This window comes from Euleptes europaea, chromosome 1 (assembly GCF_029931775.1).
Source record: "Euleptes europaea isolate rEulEur1 chromosome 1, rEulEur1.hap1, whole genome shotgun sequence".
Classification (NCBI taxonomy): domain Eukaryota; kingdom Metazoa; phylum Chordata; class Lepidosauria; order Squamata; family Sphaerodactylidae; genus Euleptes; species Euleptes europaea.
Window position 1 is genome coordinate 7,631,364 of NC_079312.1, and position 24,239 is coordinate 7,655,602.

General features: G+C 42.5%; 1 protein-coding gene across 1 annotated transcript in view; it reads left to right on the forward strand.

Annotated features, from left to right (window-relative positions):
- Nucleotides 1–23,845, forward strand: part of LOC130479525 (zinc finger protein ZFP2-like) — a 41,429-nt gene extending 17,584 nt beyond the window's left edge. The window contains exons 6-8 of the mRNA XM_056851958.1: nucleotides 3,049–3,116; nucleotides 20,545–20,725; nucleotides 23,802–23,845. Of these exons, the coding sequence (XP_056707936.1) occupies nucleotides 3,049–3,116; nucleotides 20,545–20,725; nucleotides 23,802–23,845 (293 nt within the window). The remainder of the gene's footprint in view (nucleotides 1–3,048; nucleotides 3,117–20,544; nucleotides 20,726–23,801) is intronic.
- The last annotated feature ends 394 nt before the right edge of the window (nucleotides 23,846–24,239 follow it).

Below are 24,239 nucleotides of genomic sequence, written 5' to 3' on the forward strand. Positions count from 1 at the left end.
TTTCTTTATTACATCCCCGTATCTTATAGATCCATACTTTTTTCTGTCCATTATAGAGCCATAAACACTGAACGGAGCCATCAATAACGGAGGGTTAGGACTTAGTCTTGATTTTAATTTCTTCCAGACTGTAATCATGTTATCCACAATCGGGTGATCTCTTTTTTCTTCCAGGTGCTTTTTAGGGTTTTTCCCCCATAGGATTTGATGTGGTCCCATTTGCCGGTCAGCAAATTCTAATTTAATACTTTTATTATTGGGATGTATTATCCAATCCTTAATCCAAACTAGAGTTGCTGCCTGATTATATAGTTTTAGGTTTGGAAGGGCGAGTCCTCCTCTTCTCTTAATATCCGTCATGATTTTGAACTTGATTCTTGGACGTTTTTTATCCCATATAAATTTGTTGATTTTTCGTTGCCAAACGGAGAATACTGTATCAGTATTTTTTATTGGAATAGTTTGGAATAGGAAGTTTAATCTGGGTAATACATTCATTTTTACAATCGCAATTTTACCCAACCAAGAGACTCTTAGCTTTGACCACGTGAAGATATTTTTTTTCTATTTTATTCCAGACCGCTTCATAATTATATTTAAATAATTCTTGATTATTTTTGGGTACAAATATTCCCAGGTATTTTATCGGTTTTTTAGAGATGATACAATTGGTAAGTGCCACGATATTTGCTTCTTCTTGCGTCATATTTTCTAGAAAATTTTTTGTTTTTATTAAGCTTGTATCCTGCCATTTCGCCATATTTTTGTATATCATCCATTAGCTCTAAAATGCCTGATTATGGTTGAGCAATTGTTAATAAAACATCGTCTGCATATCCTCTTATTTTGAATGCTGCTTCTTTTATTTGCAGACCCGTGATTTTTTGGTTTGATCTAATTCTATTGGCTAATATTTCCAACGTTAAGTTAAATAGTATTGGTGATAAAGGGCAACCTTGTCTAGTTCCTTTTCCAATATTTATATTCTGCGTTAAATTTCCATTTATAAGTAGCTTGGCTCTTTGTTCTGAGTAGATGCTGGTAATCCATTTAGCAAAGTTTCCTTTATCGGTTATACTACGTATCACTTGCAATATAAATTCCCAGGAGACATTATCAAAAGCTTTTTCTGCATCTAGGAATATAAAGGCACATTTTTCTTTTCTACCTTTAACCAGTTCTCTTGCATTAATCAAAAATCTTACATTCTCATTCATATGACGTTTTGGAATAAATCCTGTTTGGTCTTTGTTAATCAGTGTGTCACTGTTTGCGAGAATCCTCTGTGCGATTATTGAGGTAAATAGTTTGTAGTCAATATTGAGCAGGGAGATTGGCCTATAAGAAGCTGGCAGTGAGGGATCCGTATTTTCTTTTGGAATAAGGGTTATATAAGCTTCCTTCCAGGAATTAGGTACCCTACAGGATTTATGTATGTCGTTCATTACCTTTAACAATTTGGGAGTTAGTTCTTCTTTCATTTATAATATTTAGCCGTCAGTCCATCTGGTCCTAGTGACTTTCCCGTTTTTAAATTGTCGATTGCCAGTTGTATTTCTTCCATTGAGATTTCTTGGTTTAGTACATCTTTATCTTCGTTAGATGATTTTGTGCAATGTATTTCTTAATTTCTTCTGTTTTTGAGTTTTGTGTGTTCTCCTTGTAGAGTTCTTCATAGTATTTTGCAAAGCATTGGAGTATTTCTTCTTTATGTGTTATTACTCCATCTACTTTAGCAGACAATATTGCTCTCTTCTGCTTTTCTTTATTAAGCAAGGATGCTAAATATTTGCCCGGCTTATTTGCGTGTGCGAAGTGCTTTTGTCTCAAAAACATTCAGTTTGATGTCTAAGTTCTGTAATTTCTCTTAAAATCTTTTTATTGCCCGTTGATTGATGGGACCTCTCAAGTTGTCTGATCTTCACTTGTAGCTCTACTAGTTGTTTTTCTCTCTCCTTTTTATTCTTTGCGTTAATCGCTATGAATATACCCCTCATAAACGCCTTAGAGCAATCCCATATTGTGGCCTGGCTCATTCCTGGTGTTTCATTTCTCGAAAAAAAGTATTTAAGTTCTGTATGGTTTTTATCAAGATCTGTCTTTCTGAGCAATATTGCATCATTCAGTCTCCACCTAAATGTTCCATTACGTTTCTTATGCCATTTTATTTTGATAGGATTATGATCAGATATAACTCTTGGTAATATTTCCACGTATTCAAGGTTTCTTAAGAGTGATGACGAAGCCCAACACATGTCAATCCTCAAATAGGTTTGATGTCTGTCCGAGTAGAAAGTGTAGTCTTTAACTCTTGGGTTTTTAAACCTCCAAATATCCTGAAGATTGAGAATTTGCATATATTGTTTTACATTTTGTGGTAATATACCACTTTTGTATTTTTTGATCCAATATGCCTTCAAGGACTCCATTCATATCCCCCATAATTATTAAATCATATTCCTGCAGTCCTGCCAATGTCATAAAGAGTTCAGCGAAGAATTCTTTTTTCGATGTTAAAGGCGCATATATTGATGCAATTATTTTTACTTCCCCCGTTGGTAATTGGAGCTTGAGTATTAGTTGTCTGCCCTCATTGTCTTTTATTTTTTTCCAAAACTTTGACAGTGGGATCTCTAATATAAATGGCTACACCTCTTTTCTTTTCCATCGCCGAGGATGTATAGACTTGACCAAGTCTCTTGTCATTAAGTAGGTAATTATATTTCCTTTTCATATGGGTTTCCTGGAGACATATGTTTGCTTTATGTTTTGCTAGCACATGGAAAGTTTTCTTCCTCTTCTGTGGTGTATTTAGGCTATTGACGTTAATTGAAATTATCTCTAGGCCATCCATTTTGTGTCTTTATTAATAGACCGCTGCCTCCCTTGAAGGCCTTTATTATGTTCAGATGACTGACTTTTGCCATTATTTCGTACCGGACTTGCTCTATGCAACTTTTCTCCTTTCTTTTTTCTTTCCTCCAGTAATTCATCTTCTAGTTCTTGTGCTTCCTGTACATTTCTAATTAATTTTTTTCCCTTTGGCAGCTGTACACTCAGAAAATATGGCCCGATCCATTGACACCAGATCTCCAACTCTCGGAGTAACTTCCGAAGTGAGTCAAACTCCCATCTTTTCTTCCTCACCGCTAATGGGATATCTGGAAAGATTGCGATCTCTTTGCCTTTAAAAACAAGGGGATCTTTTCTTTGTTTGGATATAATTTCATCTTTTATTTTTTTGTCAGAAAATGTTATTAGAATTTCTCTTGGAAGCTTTTTTTTGCTGCAAACGCTGAGTTTACTCTATATATGTCTCTGATATCCACGAGTTCTTCATGTATTTCCAGGTAGTCTGCCACAGTCTGAGTCATTGTCTCTTCCAAAAGTTCTGGCTTTATGTCTTCAGTAATCCCCTGGAAGCGAAGATTCATTTCTTTCTATTGCATCTCTGTAGATGCCAGCCTATACTCCGTATCTTCTTTCCAGGCTTTTTGTTCTGAGTATGATTTCTCCACTCTGATTTGTCTTTCTTTAAGTTTTTTTATATCTTCTCTGTTAGATAAGATCTCTTTAGTATTTTCCTCTAGTTTTTGTTTTATATCCAGAAATCCTGTGAACACAGTACTCTAGTTGAGATTTAACCAGAGCAGAGTAAAGCGATATCATCACTTCACGTGATCTGGACACTATACTTCTGTTGATGCAGCCCAAGACTGCATTTGCCTTTTTAGGGTTTTTAAATACCTTGCTTTGTGTTTTCTGTTTTTTTATTTTATAATATACCTGTTCTCATAAGAAAAGCCCTTCTGGATCAGACCAAGGCCCACCAAGTCCAGCTGTCTGTTCACACAGTGGCCAACCAGGTGCTTCTAGGAAGCCCACAAACAAGACAACTGCAGCAGCATTATCCTGCTTGTTTTCCACAGCACGTAATAGGCATGCTCCATCGATACTGGAGAGATTAGGTGTACATCATGACTAGTATCCATTTTGACTAGTAGCCATGGTTAGTTCTATTTTCCATGAACATGTCCACCCCCGCTTAAAGCCTTCCAAGTTGGTAGCCATCACCACATCCTGGGGCAGGGAGGTCCACAATTTAACTATGCGCTGTGTGACGAAATACTTCCTTTTATCTGTTTTGAATCTCTCACCCTCCAACTTCAGCAGATGACTCTGCGTTCTATTATTATGAGAGAGGGAGAAAAGCTTCTCCCTGTCCACTCCAAACCATGCAGTTTTATAGACCTCTATCACAGGGGTGGGGAACCTTTTTTCTGCCAAGGGCCATTTGGATATTTATAACATCATTCGGGGGCCATACAAAATTATCAACTTAAAAATTAGCCTGCTATATTTGGTCAAACATTTAGCCAAGAGGCACAACAGAGTGTCTGCCACATGGAGCGACTTGCTTTTGAGCTCTGCTGTCCCCAGCTGGGCCCAAGAGATTCAGGCAGAGCAGCATCCTTCTGAGCTAGAGATCTGCCAGGACCCATGAAGGGCCAGACCAAATGATTTTGAGGGCCTTATACAGCCCCCGGGCCTGACGTTCCCCACCCCTGCTCTATCATGTCTCCCCTTAACTGCCTTCTTTCCAAGCTAAACAGCCCTAAGTGCTTATAACCGCTCCTCATAGGGCAGTTGCTCTAGCCCCCTGGTCATTTTGGTTGCTCTTTTCTGCCCCTTGTCAAGCACTGCAATATCTTTTTTTAGGTGTGGTGACCAGAACTGTACGCAGTATTCCAAGTGTGGTCTCACCATAGATTTGTACAAGAGCAATATGATAGCAGTAGTTTTTTCTCTATTCCTTGTCTAATTATGGCCAGTGTGGAATTTGCCTTTTTCACAGCAGTTGCACCCTGGGCTAACATCTTCATTGAGCTATCCACTACCACTCCAAGATCCCTTCTTGGTCTGTCGTTGCCAGAACAGATTCTCAAGTAAAGTATCCAGTCTTGTGTGGGAGGTGATGCACTCCAGGCATAAATCACCTGGATGAATGTTAATCAGTGTACGCTCAAGTAGTTTCAGAGCTAGAAGTGCACATTTTCTGCCTTTCCTACCTCTATTCATATCTTCCCAAATCTAATCATCCTGATTACATTTTGCATCTTACTTCTGCGTCCTGATTCATGTTGCCCTTTTCTTTGTAACATGCCTCCCACCTTCTGATGGATAAGAGGGTTGATGGGTCTTCAATTTTATTTGTATCTGATTAAATGAACTGTGATCCACAGAGCTTATATTATGGAAATTGTTGTTAGTCCTTAAGGTGGTGCCAAACTTAAAAATATGTTCTATTACTACAGAATCGTGGAGGGAAGGCGGCATGGTGTAGCCTGATCTCAGAAGTTAAGTGGGGTCAGTAGTTGGAAGGGAGACCACCAAGGAAGACTCTGCAGAGGAAGGCCCTAACAAACCACCTCTGCTTCTCACTTGCCTTGAAAACCACTTGCTGTGGCCACCATAAGTTAGCTTTGACTTGATGGCACTTTACACACACACTCAGCCTACAGACCAATACACACAAACATACTACAGAGTGACATAGCTACCCACCTGAAACTTTTCATAACCTATGTAAATTCAATTGCTATGGAAGCGTGTAATTAGAAATCAAAGGCATTCTTGAAACGGGAACTTGTTCAATTGGTTATTTCCCCCTCTATTACATCACTTTATTAAATAGAACTTAGTATTGGTAACAAGTTACGATCAAGATGTATCCTAGGACTCATGATATTATTCATCTTCTAAGAACTAAGGTAAAAGGTAAAGGTACTCCCCTGTGCAAGCACCGGGTCATTCCTGACCCATGGGGTGACATCACATCACGATGTGTACTAGGCAGACTTTGTTTACGGGGTGGTTTCCAGTTCCTTCCCCAGTCATCTTCCCTTTACCCCCAGCAAGCTGGGAGCTAGCGTGGTGTAGTGGTTAAGAGCAGTGGTTTGGAGCGGCGGAGTCTGATCTGGAGAACTGGGTTTGATTCCCCACTCCTCCACATGAGCGACGGAGGCTAATCTGGTGAACTGGATTTGTTTCCCCACTCCTACACACGAAGCCAGCTGGGTGACCTTGGGCAAGTCACATTCTCTCAGCTTCACCTACCTCACAGGGTGTCTGTTGTGGGGAGGGGAAGGGAAGGTGATTGTAAGCCGGTTTGAGTCTCCCTTAAGTAGTAGTAGAGAAAGTAGGAATATAAAAACAGCTCTTCTACTACTCATTTGACTGATCTCGGAAGGGTGGAAGGCTGAGTCAACCTTGAGCCGGCTACCTGAAACTGACTCCTGTCGGGATCAAACTCAGGTCGAGAGCAGAGCTTTTGACTGCAGAACTGCAGCTTACCACTCTGCACCATGGGGCTCTATGCTACAGAATATGAACAAAGGTCTCTATTTTTCCACCAAGCTCCTGAGCAAAAGCATTTTCCTTCCATTGAGAAATGAGATTAAGCACCCAGAGTCATTCAAGGGCAACAGAAAACAACTTGGAAATATTTATATACAACATTTATATCCCGTCTTTCTGCCCACTCAGGGCCACCCAATTTGGGTCTAGTATTTAGTCCTTTCAAGAAAGTTTGTGTGCCCAGCATTTTTGTAAGGGCAAAATATTTCCCATATTCAATCTATGTAAGAGATCATGTGCAAAGAATATTCCTGTAGCCAAAAGGAAAGAAAAACCTCGATGGATGTCTGAGGAAATTCTTTAAATTGCCAGAGATAGACGAGAAGCAAAAGTAGCAGGTGACAGAAATAGAATCAAAAGTCTAAGTTCAACGTTCCAGAAACTCGCACGTAGAGACAAAGAGACCTATTATAATAACCAGTGTAAAGAAATAGAAGAGAGCAACAAAAAAAGAAAGAACAAGAGATCTGTTCCACAAGATCCAAGAAATCAAAGGGAAATTTAAAGCACTGTTAGGCATGCTGAAAGATTAGCATGGAAATATATTAACTGAACAGGACAAAATAAAAGGTGGGAACAATATGCTGAAGAAATATAGAAGAGATGAAAGAATCTTCTTTCCAAGAAGAATCTTTTGAAGAAGAACCTACAGTTTTAGAAAGTGAAGTGAAAGCTGCATTGAGAGCAATCAGGAGAAACAAATCACCAGGAGCAGATGGGATATCGATAGAGCTATTCCAAGCCACAGAAACAGAGTCCATCAAAATCTTGACAAAAATATGCCAAAAGATATGGAAAACAAAACAATGGCCCACAGACTGGAAACGATCCATTTACATTCCAATTCCCAAAAAAGGAGACATCAAAGATTGCAGCAACTATCGGACCATTATATTAATTTCTCATGCAAGTAAAGTGATGCTCAAAATCTTACAGCAAAGGCTGTTACCATATATGGAACAAGAAATGCCTGATGTTCAAGCTGGTTTCAGAAAAGGAAGAGGCACTAGAGATCATATTGCAAATATACAGTGGTTACTGGAGCATACAAGAGAATTTCAGAAGAAAATCAGCTTGTGTTTCATAGATTTTGGCAAAACCTTTGACTGTGTGGATCCTGAAAAGCTATGGCTGGTTTAAAAGGAAATGGGTGTGCCACTACATCTGATCATTTTGATGCGTAACCTGTACTCTGGACAAGAGGCCACAGTTAGAACAGAATATGGAGAAACAGAATGGTTTCCAATTGGCAAAGGTGTCAGACAAGGATGGATTTTATCTCCTTATCTCTTCAATCTATATGCAGAACATATAATTAGGAAAGCTGGATTACATTTAGAAGAAGTTGGAGTGAAAATTGTACGGAGGAACATTATTAATTTGAGATATGCTGATGACATTACATTATTGGCAGAAAATAGTGAAGATTTGAAATGACTACTGCTGAAAGTTAAAAGAGAAAGTGCCAAAGCAGGACTACAGCTGAATGTCATGGCCCAGGCTTCAACAGGCGAAGCATCATCAGAGGAAGAGCCTGAGCAGGGAGAAATAATGGGCATTGCACCTCAGACAGCTGAGAATGCAGGGCAGGGCGAAGGACAACAGGTAGGAGTAAACACCAGCCCTGCTGAGGATTTGGAAGTAAACACAGAATCTCCTCCTTTTGAAGTGTAAGGATGTGTCACTGGCCACCAAGACTAGATTAATTCATGCCATCGTATTCCCTACTGAACTGACCCTAGAAGCTAAAATGACTAAACTGACACTATTGTATTTTGGTCACGTCATGAGACAACAAGAGTTACTGGAAAAGACAGTCATGCTAGGAAAGGTTGAGGGCAGCAGGAAAGACCCAACAAGAGATGGATTGACTCAATAAAGCAGGGATGGGGAACCTCAGGCCCGGGGGCCGGAGACATTTTTTTGGCCCTCGGGAGCTCCGGGGCCCTGCCGCAAAGACGGGGCACAGGACGGCCCTCCCCGAGGGTGTTCCTGGGGCCGCAGCTTACAGGGAAGCTGCGGCACCCTTTGGACCACCTCTCACCGACTGTCGGCTGTTGGTCGGCGAGAGGAGAGGGGAGCGGGAAGGATGCTTCCCCCAAGGCTGCCCCCTACAACCATGGTGTGCAGGAACGCAGCGGTACATTGTAAGCCCCTCTCGTTGCCTGTCGGCTGTTGAGAAGTGGGGGGAGGAGGCTGGCGGCTCCCTGTGGCAGAGCATGTATGCGGGAGCTGATCCGGCTTCTGGGAGGGGGGGCTTTTGTGGACTCTGCGGGGAGAGGGTATGGAGACTGGGGCCCGGTTGTGTGGGGCTTCGTGCGTCGCTGTGTGTGTGTGGGGGCAGGGAGGCTGGGCCTGGTCGTGCGGGGCCGGCGGGTGTTTGTATGGGGGAGAAGGCTTTTCTCTCCCTCTTTTTCTGTCACTTTCTCCTTTCTCTCCCTCTTTTTCTGTCTCTTTCTTTGTCTCCCTCCGTCCTTTTCTTTCTTTCCCTCCGTCATTTTTTCTTTCTCCCATTCTCTCTCTTTCTCCCTCCCTTTCCCTCTTTCTCTGTTTTCCTTCCTCCCTTGCCAATCAACTGTGGGCTGCGCTCCCTGGCTCCTAGTTTGCTCGGGCCCACTGCTGGCCTACCGCTGGCTGCCCTCCCGCCTGGGAGGGGGGGAGCGGGGTGCCCTGCAGGCCTTCTCTGTGTGGCCTCCCCTGGGGTTGCCAACCTCCAAGTGGTGGCTCCAAGTGTAGCCTGATCTCAGAAGTTAAGTGGGGTCAGTAGTTGGAAGGGAGACCAAGGAAGACTCTGCAGAGGAAGGCTCTGGCAAACCACCTCTGCTTCTCACTTGCCTTGAAAACCACTTGCTGTGGCCACCATAAGTTAGCTTTGACTTGATAGCACTTTGCACACATGCACACAAACACACTACAAACCAACACAGGCTGTTTCTGCACTAAGTATTCCCAGTGATGTATTAAGATATTGTCGAAGGCTTTCACGGTCAGAGTTCATCGGTTCTTGTAGGTTATTCGGGCTGTGTGACCGTGGTCTTGGTATTTTCTTTCCTGACGTTTCGCCAACAGCTGTGGCAGGCATCTTCAGAGGAGTAACACTGAAGGACAGTGTCTCTCAGTGTTAAGTGTGTAGGAAAAGTAATATATAGTCAGAAGGGGGTTGGGTTTGCGCTGAGTCATTGTCCTGCAAAGTATCCAAGGTAATGTGCTAATCATTGTCCTGTAAGTATCAAGATAATGTGCTAATGAGGGTGTGGTATGTTAATATGGAACCATTGTATCCTGAAGTGATTTGTTAACATGTGGAATCCAAAACTAATCCCATGGCTATTGTGGACTGTAGTCTTTGTTAGTCTGGAGGTTTTCAGGACAGGCTTGTAAGGGCAAAATATTTCCCATATTCAATCTATGTAAAAGATCATTGTCCCAAGATGAGAGGAGGAGGAGGAGGAAGAGAAGAAGAGTTAGTTTTTATATGCTGACTTTCTCTACCACTTAAGGGAGAATCAAAGCAGCTTACAATCACCTTCCCCTCCCCACAACAGACACCCTGTGAAGTAGGTGGGGCTGAGAGAGCTCTTAAGAGAACTTACTAGCCCATGGTCACCCAGGTGGCTTTTTATGTGGAGGAGCGGGGAAACCAACCTGGTTCACCAGATTAGTGTCTACCATTCCAATCCACTGCTCTTAACCACTACACCACACAGGCTCTTTTCAGGCACAAAATGAACTGTGGCCAATAAGCACCAAGGTGAAAACAAAAGGTAGTGGGAAAAAGGAGAAATTGCAGGGTAGCACAGTAGATTTTTCAGAGATTTCCAATGACTAAGGGGCAAGTCCTGTCTTTTTTCCAGGGGCAGGAAGGTAAGGGGGTTCCTTGCAAATGTCCAAGTAGGAGCATTCACTAAGAGCAAGATGGATGGGGGATGAGCAGACCTGGTAACTATTTATTTTTATTTTTCAAATTTATAGTCCACCCTCGTCCCCAGCGAGCCAGGCTCAGGGCGGATAACAACGATTAAAAACATAAATATCCCATATATAAAATCATCACTATCATTAAAACTATAATCTTAATAAAACATTAATACTCAGATGGCCATAAATATACCTTGGAGCCACAACAAAATAAGTAGCAGCAGATCAGACCCCACAGATTTCAAGAGTGGGGAGCAGGATGGGGAGGCCAGAAAGATGGAACTACAAGCTTTAAATGAAATTCATCACATAATCTATAAATAAGCTGCCCTGAACCTGGCCTTTGGGCAGGGGAGGGGGGGTAAAAGTGTGATTAATTAAATATATCTTGTTTGTTGTTTTATTCAGTTTTGTTGTTTCGGTGATTTCTTTATGCTCAATATAAAATGTACCTCCCAGCAGTGACCAAAAGCACTTAAATTTGCTACCGGAAGAATATCTTCCAGCTGAGGGAAGGCTCATATCACAAAACCAAGCAGGTTCCCTAAACTGATCAGAGATACAATTTTCTCGCTAGTCAAGAAAGTCCCTTCTTTGGTTACAAGGATCAGTGAAGGTATTCCAATCCTTCAATACCTGCAAATCAGCAGCCTGCTTGTAACAAGATTGCAGTAAGGAGAGTTTAACATGAAATCGACAACTATTGTTTCTAAAATAAAATAATCTTTGTTGGTCCTGGGTAACATGCTGTGTGCACTTGTCTGGGGTTCTGTTCAAGGCTATATTAAAAAAATGGAACCAGGCTATGAGGTACACGACTGTGTTTGGAAATTTCTCGCCTACTAGCCTGTCTTATTAGCCTAAGCTTAAGGGAGAATGCCATTAAGATACTATGGCAATGGCTGCTGACACCAGCATGCTTTGCCAAAATGGTGTTCGTGTTGGTACTGTGGTGAATCTCGTGCTGACTTTCTTCCCGTGTGGCGGAAATGAATTAGAGCTGTTAAATATTAGAGAACAGTGGCCATAATGTTAGCAAAAGGAACTGAACATACGTCACATTTTCACCTGAATTATTCTTACCTCATTGCCAGTACCCCAAAGAAATGTAGTGATTTCGCTATATTTTATAACTGCAGCTTGGTTGACGATAGCCAGACTTTGGAAACGAAAGAAAATATTGCCCAAGAATGTCATTTATGGACAAGGTATAAGATTATTATACTCTTGTACAGTTGACTGCCTTCCAGAAAGGTGAGGACATGGGTGATATTGATTACTTAGGGCATATGGTCTTAACTCGCATGGAACAAATTGAATATGCTAGCTAGGATAAATAGTTTCTCATCTGATGGTTTGTTGACGTATAATAGGTGTATGTGTGTGTGTATGTGTGTGTAAAGTACCATAGAGTCACAGCCAACTTATGGCGAATCCAGCAATGGACTTTCAAGGCAAGTGAGAATTAGAAGTGATTTGCCATTTGCCTTCCTCTGCAGAGTCTTCCTTGGCGGTCTCCCGAGATCTGATGAAATCGGGTTATACCATGCCGCCTTCCCTCCCTGTATAATAGTAGATAGCCCATGCCTCTGAACTAAGTTGATAATACTGTATAACCCTGAGGAATTTATCATGTCTGTTTTATGTTAGATGTAAACAGTTTTTTCTGCAAAATAAATAAAATTTTAAAAGGGTCTGTCACAGTATGTCAACTGTTTGAGTCCATTGCAAATAGCTATTCTGTGCCAGAACGGTCCCTTCATTTTTTGACACCCAAGCCATTCTGACATCCTGAAATAAGTGGCCAATTTTGAGGCTCCGAGCTTTAGCTTCAGATGAGTTATGCCTGCTGCAGACAACCATAGCTTCCAATGCAAAAAACAACCCATGGGTGGGGGGACAGTGGGGTTCTGGGGATTGCCTGGGCCAGGATGTTCCGATTCCTTTTATGTTAGGCACTGCAAATTTGAGGCCGCAGCTTTATTTTGTCATCCCTCTGGGGATCAAGTGCTACCAAAGAGGCAATGCAGGAGGGAAAGGGAAGCAAAACAGAAGCAGAGGCAAGAATCGGTTGTCTGTCAGAACAGGAATAAGCCTCAGGTCCCAGCCCAAGATGAAATATTGGGTGGGGGTGGGGGGATAAAAGAAAGAGAAGGCATAAGGTAGGGGTGTCAAACATAAGGCCTGCAGGCCGGATCCGGCCCCTTGAGAGCTCTTATCCGGTCTGTGAGCTGGCCAAGGCAGCCATCCCCACCCCCCACTCTCAATCCGGGCTGGCGAGGCATGGCCCGGCCCGACCAAGGGGCATTTATGTCCTATCCGGCTCTCGTAACAATTGAGTTCAACACCCATGGCATAAGGGCCCTATGAATGCAAAAGGGTCCTCCTGCAAGTTCAGTGTTCAAAATATGAGACTACTGGGATACACTTCCTTGGAATGTGGAAAGAACTGCTTTCAGCATAGTCACCTAACCTCACATAAAAGGCTTCACCACATGTTTGCCATGTGGTAAAACCAAAGACTTTTAAATAAAGACCACTTCTGGGCATTTGCCAGAAGAGATAGTGTTAAGTGAAGCTTTCCTGTCCTGCTGTATACATACAAGCTAAGCCTCTAGTAAGGTGGACTTGAGTAAACCCCAAGCCTTTTCCAGAGATTTAACCCTCCTAACTGTTCTTTTCAACCTCTTTACCAGGTTTCTCATTTTAAAGAAGTTCCCTCTTTTAAAGTCAAAGGTAAATGTGTGAGATTTCCCAGACAGTTTTCCACATACATATACATTAAATTTGATGGGTACCATTGTGGTCAATATTGCCAACTGGCTCAACTACATCCACATCCTGCACTAAGTCGCTGGCAGCACCACAGAGTATTAAGTTGGTCAATATTGCCAACTGGCTCAACTACATCATCCTGCACTAAGTCGCTGGCAGCACCACAGAGTATTAAGTCCAAGATTGCCTCCCCTCTGGTTGGGACTAGGATGAATTGTTTGAGGGCACAGTCAGTCACTGAAGTTGCTTAAAATTTTATCTCTTTGGCTTGACTGTCAATATGAGGGTAGTTAAAGCCTCCCATTATTACTGCTTCATCACCTTTGGATACTTCTCTGATTTCATTCTCCATCTCTAGATCTCCCTGAGCCTTTTGGCCAGGGGGGCCGATAGAACAGTACTAAATGATCTTTGGGGCCCGGACTCATCACCCACCAGGATTCTGTGGACGAGTGTGCCCTTTTTATTGTTTTTACTTTATTATAACCTCTCCTCATAGGGCAGTTCCTCTAGCCCCCTGGTTATTTTGGTTGCTCTTTTCTGCCTCTTGTCAAGCACTGCAATATCCTTTTTTAGGTGCGGTGACCAGAACTGTACACAGTATTCCAAGTGTGGTCTCACCATAGATTTGTACAAGGGCAGTATGATAGCGGTAGTTTTTTCTCTATTCCTCATCTAATTATGGCCAGTGTGGAATTTGCCTTTTTCACAGCAGCTGCACCCTGGGCTAACATCTTCATTGAGGTATCCACTACCACTCCCGGATCCTTTTCTTGGCCTGTCATTGCCAGAACAGATTCTCAAGTAAAGTCTCCAGTCTTGTGTGGGAGGTGATGCACTCCAGGCATAAATCACCTGGATGAATGTTAATCAGTGTACGCTCAAGTAGTTTCAGAGCTAGAAGTGCAAATTTTCTGCCTTTCCCACCTCTATTCATATCTTCCCAAATCTAATCATCCTGCTTACATTTTGCATCTTACTTCTGCATCCTGATTCATGTTGCCTTTTCTTTGTAACGTGCCTCCCACCTTCTGATGGATAAGAGGGTTGATGGGTCTTCAATTTTATTTGTATCTGACTAAATGAACTGTGATCCACAGAGCTTATATTCTGGAAATTGTTGTAGTCCTTTAGGTGGTGCCAAACTTAAAAAATATGTTCTATTACTACAGAATAATGGAGGGAAGGCGGCATTGAACTGTATTCTTAACAAGGAAACAATGCTGGAAATGTTGAGTCATGAGAAATTAATGTAAGTGGCCATGGTCAGCAGCACTATTCTCTTAGATAACAAAGGTGCACTGGATCTGCCTTATGATCAGATAAGCACGGATCTTAAAGGTATATAAGACAGAGTTAGTTAGCCAGCCAGAAGGCAGAGAGTTATTGAAAGGCTGTCATCCGCAGACCTGACATGGTTCTCTCCATCCTTTGCGTGGAATGTAAAGACTTGGGGGCTTTGATTCTTTCAAAGAGTTGAAGAGACTAGGAACATATTCTCTGAGAAACTCTCAGAGGTTTCTCTAACCAGAGAGATCTCTCAGAGCAGGAGCCAGAGGTTTTCCCAGCTGACAGAGAAAGCTTCTGCACTCAGTGACAATGAGGGGCATACCCAGAACTCAGTTCTCACACAGAACTCTATAGTCTATACATGGATTAAGAGCCATAGAGCTTTTAAGCTCTTGCATTGAACTAAAGGTTCACACACAGATCTCTCTAATACTGGCATAACCAGAGAGACTTCAGAACAGAGTTTTACAAAACTCTTGAACATATTATACAACTTTAAGCTACACATAGCTACAAATTACTGACTGACTTCAGGTTTGCATAGCTTCAGCTTTGCACATACATATAGAACTCCCTGATCCTAACATAGATCAGAGGCCTTTACATAGGTTGATAACATATGGAGAGTTCTCCATGGTTTCATGAACCTAGTCTTGGCATGGACTGCTTTAAGAGCTCATAATTTTAGTTCTTACATGAACCATGGAACCAGAGATTATTCTGACTGACCTTTGCACACAGCAAAGGCACATAATGTAAAGACATTGAAATGATAAAAATAACATATAAAGGACCAAAAAGGTTTATATATCCTTAACATGAGTTAGGACCTTTTCAGATCTCTCTAAAACCTTACATATAAACTGGGGAGATTTGGAAATGACATGACTAAGTCTTATGTTTTATGATATTTTAGGTACTCTGAATTAAGATGCTTTTAACTATTAGATCTTTTCCCATTGTACTAACCATATTTTACGAGATATCTGTAACTGATGTATTCCTGAATGAAATAATATTACAGGTTTAAGATTTGAACTCTTATAAAGAGAACTATAAAGAAATAGATATTGTTTAAGATTGCTTTCATACATGAACATGTATAAGACTCATAATGTCTGTACTTCATAACATATTTTTAAAACTTTGTAACCATTTACATGCGTATGTTTTATGTGAAATAAATAGTAAATAACTACACATACGTTTCATAAAAGTATTGGCATATTTCAAAAGAAAGCCTACCTCTGTAGGAATCATTGAGTCCTGCGAATTAGGTGCCTATCTGAATAAGATGGACCTCAGGAAGAGGTCCATTCTAAGAGCATAGGCACTGAAACGCACTGACCCGTGACAAGAGCAAGATGGATGGGGGATGAGCAGACCTGGTAACTAGACATGTTTTCAGCTTTAACCCTTATCTGAAACACAAGTATTTTCAATATACAAAGCTTTGGCACGCTCTGATGTAGACCCCACAGACTGCTCCCTTTCCATTCTACCTGATGTGGGATTCTGTGAAACTGAAAAGCTTGCATAGTTCTATACTGAACTAAACTTTTCCCATTAAAGGAGCTCAGCTTAGTGACCTGGTTCAGACACTGTTTGGAACCACATGTGTTTGACACCCCCCCCCCAACATTTTGTGCACCAACTTGGATGTTATGAACACACACACTTGTATTTGGCTAAATTTAAATTATGGACTATGCCTGTGTATCCCAAGGTCCAGAATTGGGCAGTAGCTCCTCACTATGGGAACAGGGAAGTTTTCAGAAACATAGCAAAAAGTCTAAATGTTTATTTTGAAAAATAGATTGAGAAAAGAAGGAGGCACTCAGAGCCACTGGCTCATGCACACATACGCACATGCACAAAACAAACCTTAACCTTAGACAACCTAACATCTAAATAAAAGCACACAATAAAGGGGGGTAAAGAAAAGCATACCAGCCTGTCTGATGCAGTGAAGGGCTCCTGAGTGTCCCGGGGTGGAAGGAGAGTGAAGAATGAAGAAACAGGTCAGAAACTGAGGCCAGCTCCACACCTAGGTAGGTTTTGTATTCAAACTATGCAGGAGCAACAGCAGTTAACAAGAAATATTTTTTGTTTTAGAAAACTGGTAATTTAATATCATTCTAACATAACTAGCTACATATCAGGTGCACTATTTCTTAAAAATATTATGTCTTTTATTGATAATAGATAGCTTTCCTCTTATATCTCCACAATGAAAGATGATGGAAGTTTTTTAAAAGCAAACTGGGAGTTCAGAGAACCTGGCAAAGAGACTGTTATATCATCATCAACAATATTCAATGGCTGCTTTTTAAAGAGCTCCCCAGTGGTGGCTAGGGGAGGGAATGTCTGCCGCTAGGATAGGGGGAATGGCTGTCATATAGGTGAGACTTCCCTCTGGGCTTCCTCTCTCTTCTCACCATAAGGCCCCCCTAGGCTTGCCACCTCCCAGGTGGGAAGTTCTAAGCTAGAATTAGAACTCATCGCCAGACTACAGGGATCAGATTCACTGAAGAAAATGGCAACTTCATATACTGGAGGGAAAGAGAACCAGTTGAATAAACTGGTTAAGAATACCAAACCACACCCTCATTAGCACATTATCTTGATACTTACAGGACAATGATTAGCAAATTACTTTTGCAGGACAGTACTCAGCTCAAACCCAACTCCTTTCTGACTATATATTACTCTTCCTACACACTTGACACTGAGAGACACTGTCCTTCAGTGTGACTCCTCTGAAGATGCCTGCCACAGTTGCTGGCGAAACGTCAGGAAAGAAAATTCCAAGACCACGGTCACACAGCCCGGATAACCTACAAGAACCAATTAACTTTTCTTCTTCTACTACAGGCCCACCAGCTACCTGCCTGAAACTGTTTTCATAACCTATGTGAGATTTTCACACAACCTATGTGAGTTTTAATTGTTATGGAAGAGTGTAACTAGAAGTCAAAGCCATTCTTAACCATTGGTTCTTGTAGTTTTGTTAGTCTGGAGGTTTTCAAAAGGCAACAGTCAACAATAGCCATGCAGATTAGCTTTGGATTTCACACATTAACAGATCACTTCAGGATACAATGGTTCCATATTAACATACCACACCCTCATTAGCACATTATCTTGATACTTACAGGACAATGATTAGCACATTACTTTTGCAGGACAGTACTCAGCTCAAACCCAACCCCTTTCTGACTATATATTACTCTTCCTACACACTTGACAGTGAGAGACACTGTCCTTCAGTGTTACTCCTCTGAAGATGCCGGCCACAGCTGCTGGCAAAACGTCAGGAAAGAAAATACCAAGACCACGGTCACACAGCCCGGATAACCTACAAGAACCAATGAACTCTGACCGTGAAAGCCTTCGACAAGAAAAGTTAAGTTTGGAACCACCGGAAGGACATGTGATTTCCTAATGAGTTTTGGGTGAGGCCACGTAGAATTCCTGAGGATCCTGTGCTTTGGATCATTGTTTTTGAACCATGGGAGGTGCCACAAAGAGGTGGACCCGTGTTTTTTGTGGTGCCCTATGTCTCCATGGATGTGATAGGTGATTTGTTGGTTGACCCCACATAAAAATCCGGAGGATCCATGCTTTGCATCCATGTTTTGGCATCGGGACAGTACCACGAAGCAACTTTGCGGTGCAGTCTCTGTCCATGGATGTGGTAAGTGATTGGATGTGTGACCTCACTTTCAAATAATTAGGATCCATACTTTGGAACTATGTTTTTGCCCCATCACAGTACCATGAAGCAGTGGATGCATGCATCCTCTTTGTGGTGCTGCCCGTAGACTAAGAAATGATCTACAATCTGATGGTAGGTGTATTTTGTATGAATGTAAAAATCATATGAGTTCATGAAGATCCGTTTAAAATCTTCTAGGTGCGACTCTGACGCAACCCCCTCTTCCCTGAAGGTCTCATCATTTTCATGAAGGGGAGACAAATATGGACTCTTTTTTGCCCTCTCTTGGAAAAACTTCCAGTCCCTTCAACAGGAGCCAGCTGGGTGACCTTGGGCTAGTCACACACACACTCTCAGCCCCACCTACCTCACAGGGTACCTGTTGTGGGGAAGGTGATTGTAAGCCGGTTTGATTCTCCCTTCGGTGGTAGTGAAAGTCGGCACATAAAAACCAGCTCTTCTCCTTGATGCCTGGAAAAGTCTATAGTTTGCAGCTTGATAACAAATTGCCTGCTATAGCAAACAAACCCTGAAGATTTGGGCAGAAAGGTTGGTTTCTTCCCCCAGGGCCTCCTTTCTCGTTGTCGGCATCTCTCCTGAAGCGGGGCCCGCATAGGAGACGGCCCCACCCAGCCCTAGAGGGAGGGAGGAAGGATGGGAGAAACTTCTCTTCTTCCCCGGTCCCCATGCCTTGGGTGGATGGATGGATGGATGGATGGATGGGTGGATGGATGGATGGATGGATGGGTGGATGGGTGGGTGGGTGGATGGATGGGTGGATGGGTGGGTGGGTGGATGGATGGGTGAATGGATGGATGGGTGGGTGGGTAGATGGGTGGATGGGTGGATGGATGGATGGATGGGTGGGTGGATGGGTGAATGGGTGGATGGGTGGGTGGATGGATGGGTGGATGGATGGGTGGATGGGTGGGTGGATGGATGGATGGATGGATGGATGGATGGGTGGATGGATGGATGGATGGATGGATGGGTGGGTGGATGGATGGATGGATGGATGGGTGGATGGATGGATGGATGGGTGGGTGGGTGGATGGGTGGATGGGTGGATGGGTGGATGGATGGCTGCCTGCTGTGTGAGTGGATGGTGAGTTTTGTGTGACCTCACCCCTCAATCCCCCCTCCCGCCCCTTTCCTCATTCCCTCTGGGTCTGGTTGTTGCCCAGAACTACGTTTCCCAGAAAGCCTTGCGAGGAGGAGGAGGAGCGCGGTCGCCAGCGGCGGATGTGGGGGGGGAGGGGGAGGGGGAGGGGGAGGGGGAGGCTTTGTCCCCGAGGAGGAGGAGGGAGGAGGAAGGGGGTCTTGGGGGGACGACCATGGCGGGAGGAGGGGGCTCCTGCGCGCCTGCGGGGAAGGTGAGCGGAAGGTTTTCCTGAGGCGGGGTCTGGGGGGCGAGAGGAGGGGGGAGGGGGGAGGGGAAACATCCCTGCCTCGGGGGGCGAAAGGGCCGCAATGGAGGGAGGGAGGGGGCTCACAGCGCTCCTGCAGGGTGGAGCTGGCCCGGAGAGGGGGGGGTGGTTAGGCTCCTATGGCCTCAACTTTTCCTAGCAAAATTCACCATACGTGGGGAAAAAGACCCTTCTTGTGCACTGCCACTTCCAACAGGGACCTTGTTCGGTGTTTGGCATCTTTTGTAACCATTGTGGAGTGAGGGGCCATCTGTAAAACATCCTGTACCAGTTTTCACGTATGTCTGGTTCTCTGGTACAGAGTGATCCTCATTGTGCCATGGGAATAATTTCTCCCAAGATTTTGCATCTATTTGCTGATATTTCAAAAGTAGCTTGTAGATTCGACCAAGCAAATTGTCTTGGTGTTTCACTGTAATGGTTTCAAAGTCTTGCTCTTAATTGTAGGTATGTTAACCAGTTTAGGTCCTTATTTTCTTTTTTCGAGCTAGATAATTGCTTAATCTCTCCAGATTTGCTGAGGAAGTCTTGATAGGTCAGATACATTTCCAGATAGATGGATCGTAGTAGGCTTCAAGCGGGGACCTAAGTATGGAGGGAAATGGACTAATCCTTTTTGTTTGTTTTTTGGTAACTGTTCCAGACTTTTAAGAGCAGGTTTCACATTGCAGCTTTGTTGACACGATGATGATGTAAAAAGATCTTTATGTGTTTTTGAGGACCAAAGTAGTCTATGAAAGCCGACTGTGATGTCAACTTTTTCTAATATTGGATTTCTCTCCCTGTGTGTCTCTGTGTGTCCTTTTTTGTAGTTGCTGGGTTTAGAGTTTTACCCCCTTCTGTTATTTTTGTTCTTCTTTTGAAATAAAAATAAATAAACTATATTATACCTGTCCGAGGCAAGGGGGAAAAGAACACAATTTTTCTTGCCATCGGTTTGAGGTATTGCATTATTTTACTCAATAGACTGGTCGATGGGGCTCTTCTTTCACTCTTCAGCGCTCAGAGACAAGTATAGAAGATCAACTGGGCCATATTTTCCTCTTTCAGAGATCACCAGTGTCCTTTGAGGAGGTCGCCGTGTTCTTTATGGAGGAGGAATGGGTTCTGCTGGATCCCAGCCAAAGAAAGCTCTACTGGAAAGTGATGGAGGAAAATTACGAGACCGTGGGCTCAGTGGGTAAGGATCTTTTCCTTTTTACCATGAACACGAAAGGGAACGGAGAGGCTGGCATCTTCCTTTGGCCCTCTTGAATTTCAGAACATACTGTTTGCCACAGAAGAAAGAACAGAGCTCCCACACCTGGGGATCAATGTATTGATGCCAATACATTGATGCTGTGAAGAGAAATGTGTCAGTGGTGAGGGCTCTGATTGGGATAGTTGATCTCCAGTTAGGTTCCTGCTAGCAAATCCTAGCGGTCCCTGTTTTCTTCTTTTTCCTCTCTACTTTGACATGGAGTGGCTCTCCCACAGTCCTTTGTTTGAGTGACTGAGTCTAATGGGAGGAGGCGAGAAATGGCCTTGTTGATTTGACTAGACCAGAGGAGGGGCCTTTGCTGAGTGGCAGAGCTCCTTTTCGTTGTAATGTTCTGCTCTTCCATGTCCTGTTCAGAGCAGGGCCCAGTGAGAGCCAAGCCGGGCACGCGGAGGGGCTGTGGGTGCTTGGCATGCAGAAAGTCCCAGGTTCAATCCCCGGCATCTGCAGTTAAAGTTACCAGGCAAGTAGGTGACCTCTACCTGAGACCCAGGAGAGCCTCTACCTGAGACCCTGGAGAGCCGCTGCTGGTCTGAGTAGACAATACTGAAATTGGTGGACCAAGGGTCTGATTCAGTATAACACAGGTTCATGTGTTCACGCATGTTTCCCCTTTACTGTAGAACATCAGGGAATCTAAGAGAATTAATGGAGACCAAGATGGATGGTGGAGGGGGGATCCCTTCTCTCCTCCCTACTGTGCAGTTCAGGGAATATGCCTGTGCAAGTTTGGAAGAACAAGGAAGTGAGTTTTGGCCTTCTTTGCCCCCACCCCAGGCAGGAAATCTTCTACCTTACTGAAACTTGGTGGGATGAGACTCACAATTGGAATATTAGGGTTGAGGAGTACAAGTCGTTTAAAAGGAATAGACAAATAAGGAAGGGGAGAGGAGTAGCATTATACGTCAAGGATGTATATGTTGGTGAGAAAATACATGAATCAGCAGGGAAGGTTAGTTGATATTCTCTGGGTAAAAGTAATAAGAAATAATAGTGATATTATGATAAAGGTAAAAAGTAAAGGTCCCCTGTGCAAGCACCGGGTCATTCCTAACCCATGGGGTGACGTCACATCCCAATGTTTTCTAGGCAGACTTTGTTTATGGGGTGGTTTGCCAGTGCCTTCCCCAGTCATCTTCCCTTATTTTACCGACCTTGGAAGGATGGAAGTCTGAGTCAACCTTGAGCTGGTGACCTGAAACCGACTTTCGTTGGGATCGAACTCAGGTCGTGAGCACAGCTTGGACTGCAGTACTGCAGCTTACCACTCTGCGCCACGGGGCTCTTACTATTATATTATGATAGGGGTCTGTTATAGATCACCAGGCCAGGCAAAGGACTTGGATGATATACTCTTAGACCAGATTACAAAATTTGCAAAGAGGTGGGACATAGAGGTCATGGGAGATTTCAGTTCTTTATTTATTTCTCACAGGGACTCAAGGCAGATTCCACATATTGAGCCACTGCAGTCACAAAAAATGGGACATTCAGTAGCCCAGAGGCACTAGGATTTTAGAAGTCTGGAACCACCAAAAAGAGCTGAAGCATAGCTTAAGAATTCAACTGACACACTGAGTGGTACAGAAATCACTTAAATAGGACCCTGCTTACCAGAAGCCAAACACAGCAGTATAGACCACAGTCCCTAATCATTTATCCAAAGCTAGTTCAGAAAGGAATTTCCCTCCAGACCATATTGGCCCAGGGTTCCTGGAGGTTTCTTGCCTTCCTCTGGGCACAGAGTAAGGGCACTTTCACACAGCCCAAAGAATGCACTTTCAATACACTTTCTTTTTATTATTATTATTATTATTTTCATTTATAAATAGAAGTACATAAGAAACAGTAGGGAAAGGGAAAATAATATTATTCACATATCATTTTGTTGATATTTAACAATCTCTACCCCTCTTTATAATGCCGTCTTCCGTATATGTGTGTGTGTGTGTGTGTATTTCCTAATAGTAAGATGATTAAATTAGATCTTTTATCTGATATTTTTAATAAATTCATAAAAGGATCTCCATCTCTCATGATTCTGTTCTCGTGTATTGTCTTTCATGTATTCTATTAGTTGTGCCATAGTAATATATTCTAGGGATTTATCTAACCATGCTTGGTGTGTTGGGATCTTGTTTGTTTTCCAGAGTGATGCCAGAACTACTCTTGCCACCGTTGCCAAATATTTTAATACAACCTGTTGGTCCTCATTCATGGTTTCTGGTGTTTTTTTCAGAAGAAAGAGTTTAGGGTCGTATGTTATGCTCTGTCCTACTATGCCTTCAAGATTCTTATGAATTTTTTTCCAATACTTCTGTACAACTTCACATGTCCACCAGCAGTGAAAGAAGGTACCTCTGTTTTTATGACATTTCCAGCAGAGTCCCGAAGCTTTGCTGTTCATATTCTGAATATCGCTGGGCGTTATATACCATCTGTGCAGCATCTTTAGGCAATTTTCCTGAATACTTTGGGATAAAGTATACTTAGCATTTTTCCAGAATATCTGTTCCCATTCTTCTATCGTTATCGTTTCGTTTAAGTTCTCCATCCATTTAATTTGGCATACTTTAACTTGTTCTTCCTCTGTATCAAACAATAATAAGAGTTTATAGATCTTTCCTAAAAGATGTTGTGGTGTTTTACCCATTAGTTGTTCAAATTCCGTCTCTTTTCTGATTTTCCCTCCGACTGTACAGTCCTCCTTAAAACTCGATATTAATTGATGATATATCATCCAAGATATCTGTGGGTGATCTTCTTGGATTTCCGTTAATGTTTTAACTGTTTCATCTTTCCTTATTACATCACCATATCTTATAGATCCATACTGTTTTCTATCCGTTATTGAACCATAAACACTAAATGGTGCCATCATTAATGGAGGCTTGGGACTTAGTCTTGGTTTTAGTTTCTTCCACACACTAATCATGTTATCCACAATCGGGTGATCTCGTTTATCTTCCAACTGTTTTTTTGTGTTTTTCCCCCATAGAATTTGATGTGGTCTCACTTGCTGGTCGGCTAGTTCTAATTTAGTGCTTTTGTTATTTGGCTGTATTATCCAATCCTTAATCCAAACCAAAGTGGCTGCCTGATGATATAGTTTTAAATTTGGAAGAGCAAGTCCTCCTCTTCTCTTGATATCCGTCATATTTTTGAACTTAATTCTTGGTCGTTTTTTATCCCATAAAAATTTGTTGATTCTTTGTTGCCATACGGATAGTACTGTATTGGCAATTTTTATTGGAATCATTTGAAATAAGAAGTTTAATCTAGGTAACACATTCATTTTTACAATCGCAATTTTACCCATCCAAGAGACTCTTAGTTTTGACCACGTGAGAATGTTTTTTTTCTATTTTCCAGACCACTTCGTAATTATATTTAAATAGTTCTTGATTGCTTTTTGGAATAAATACTGTATTTTTTG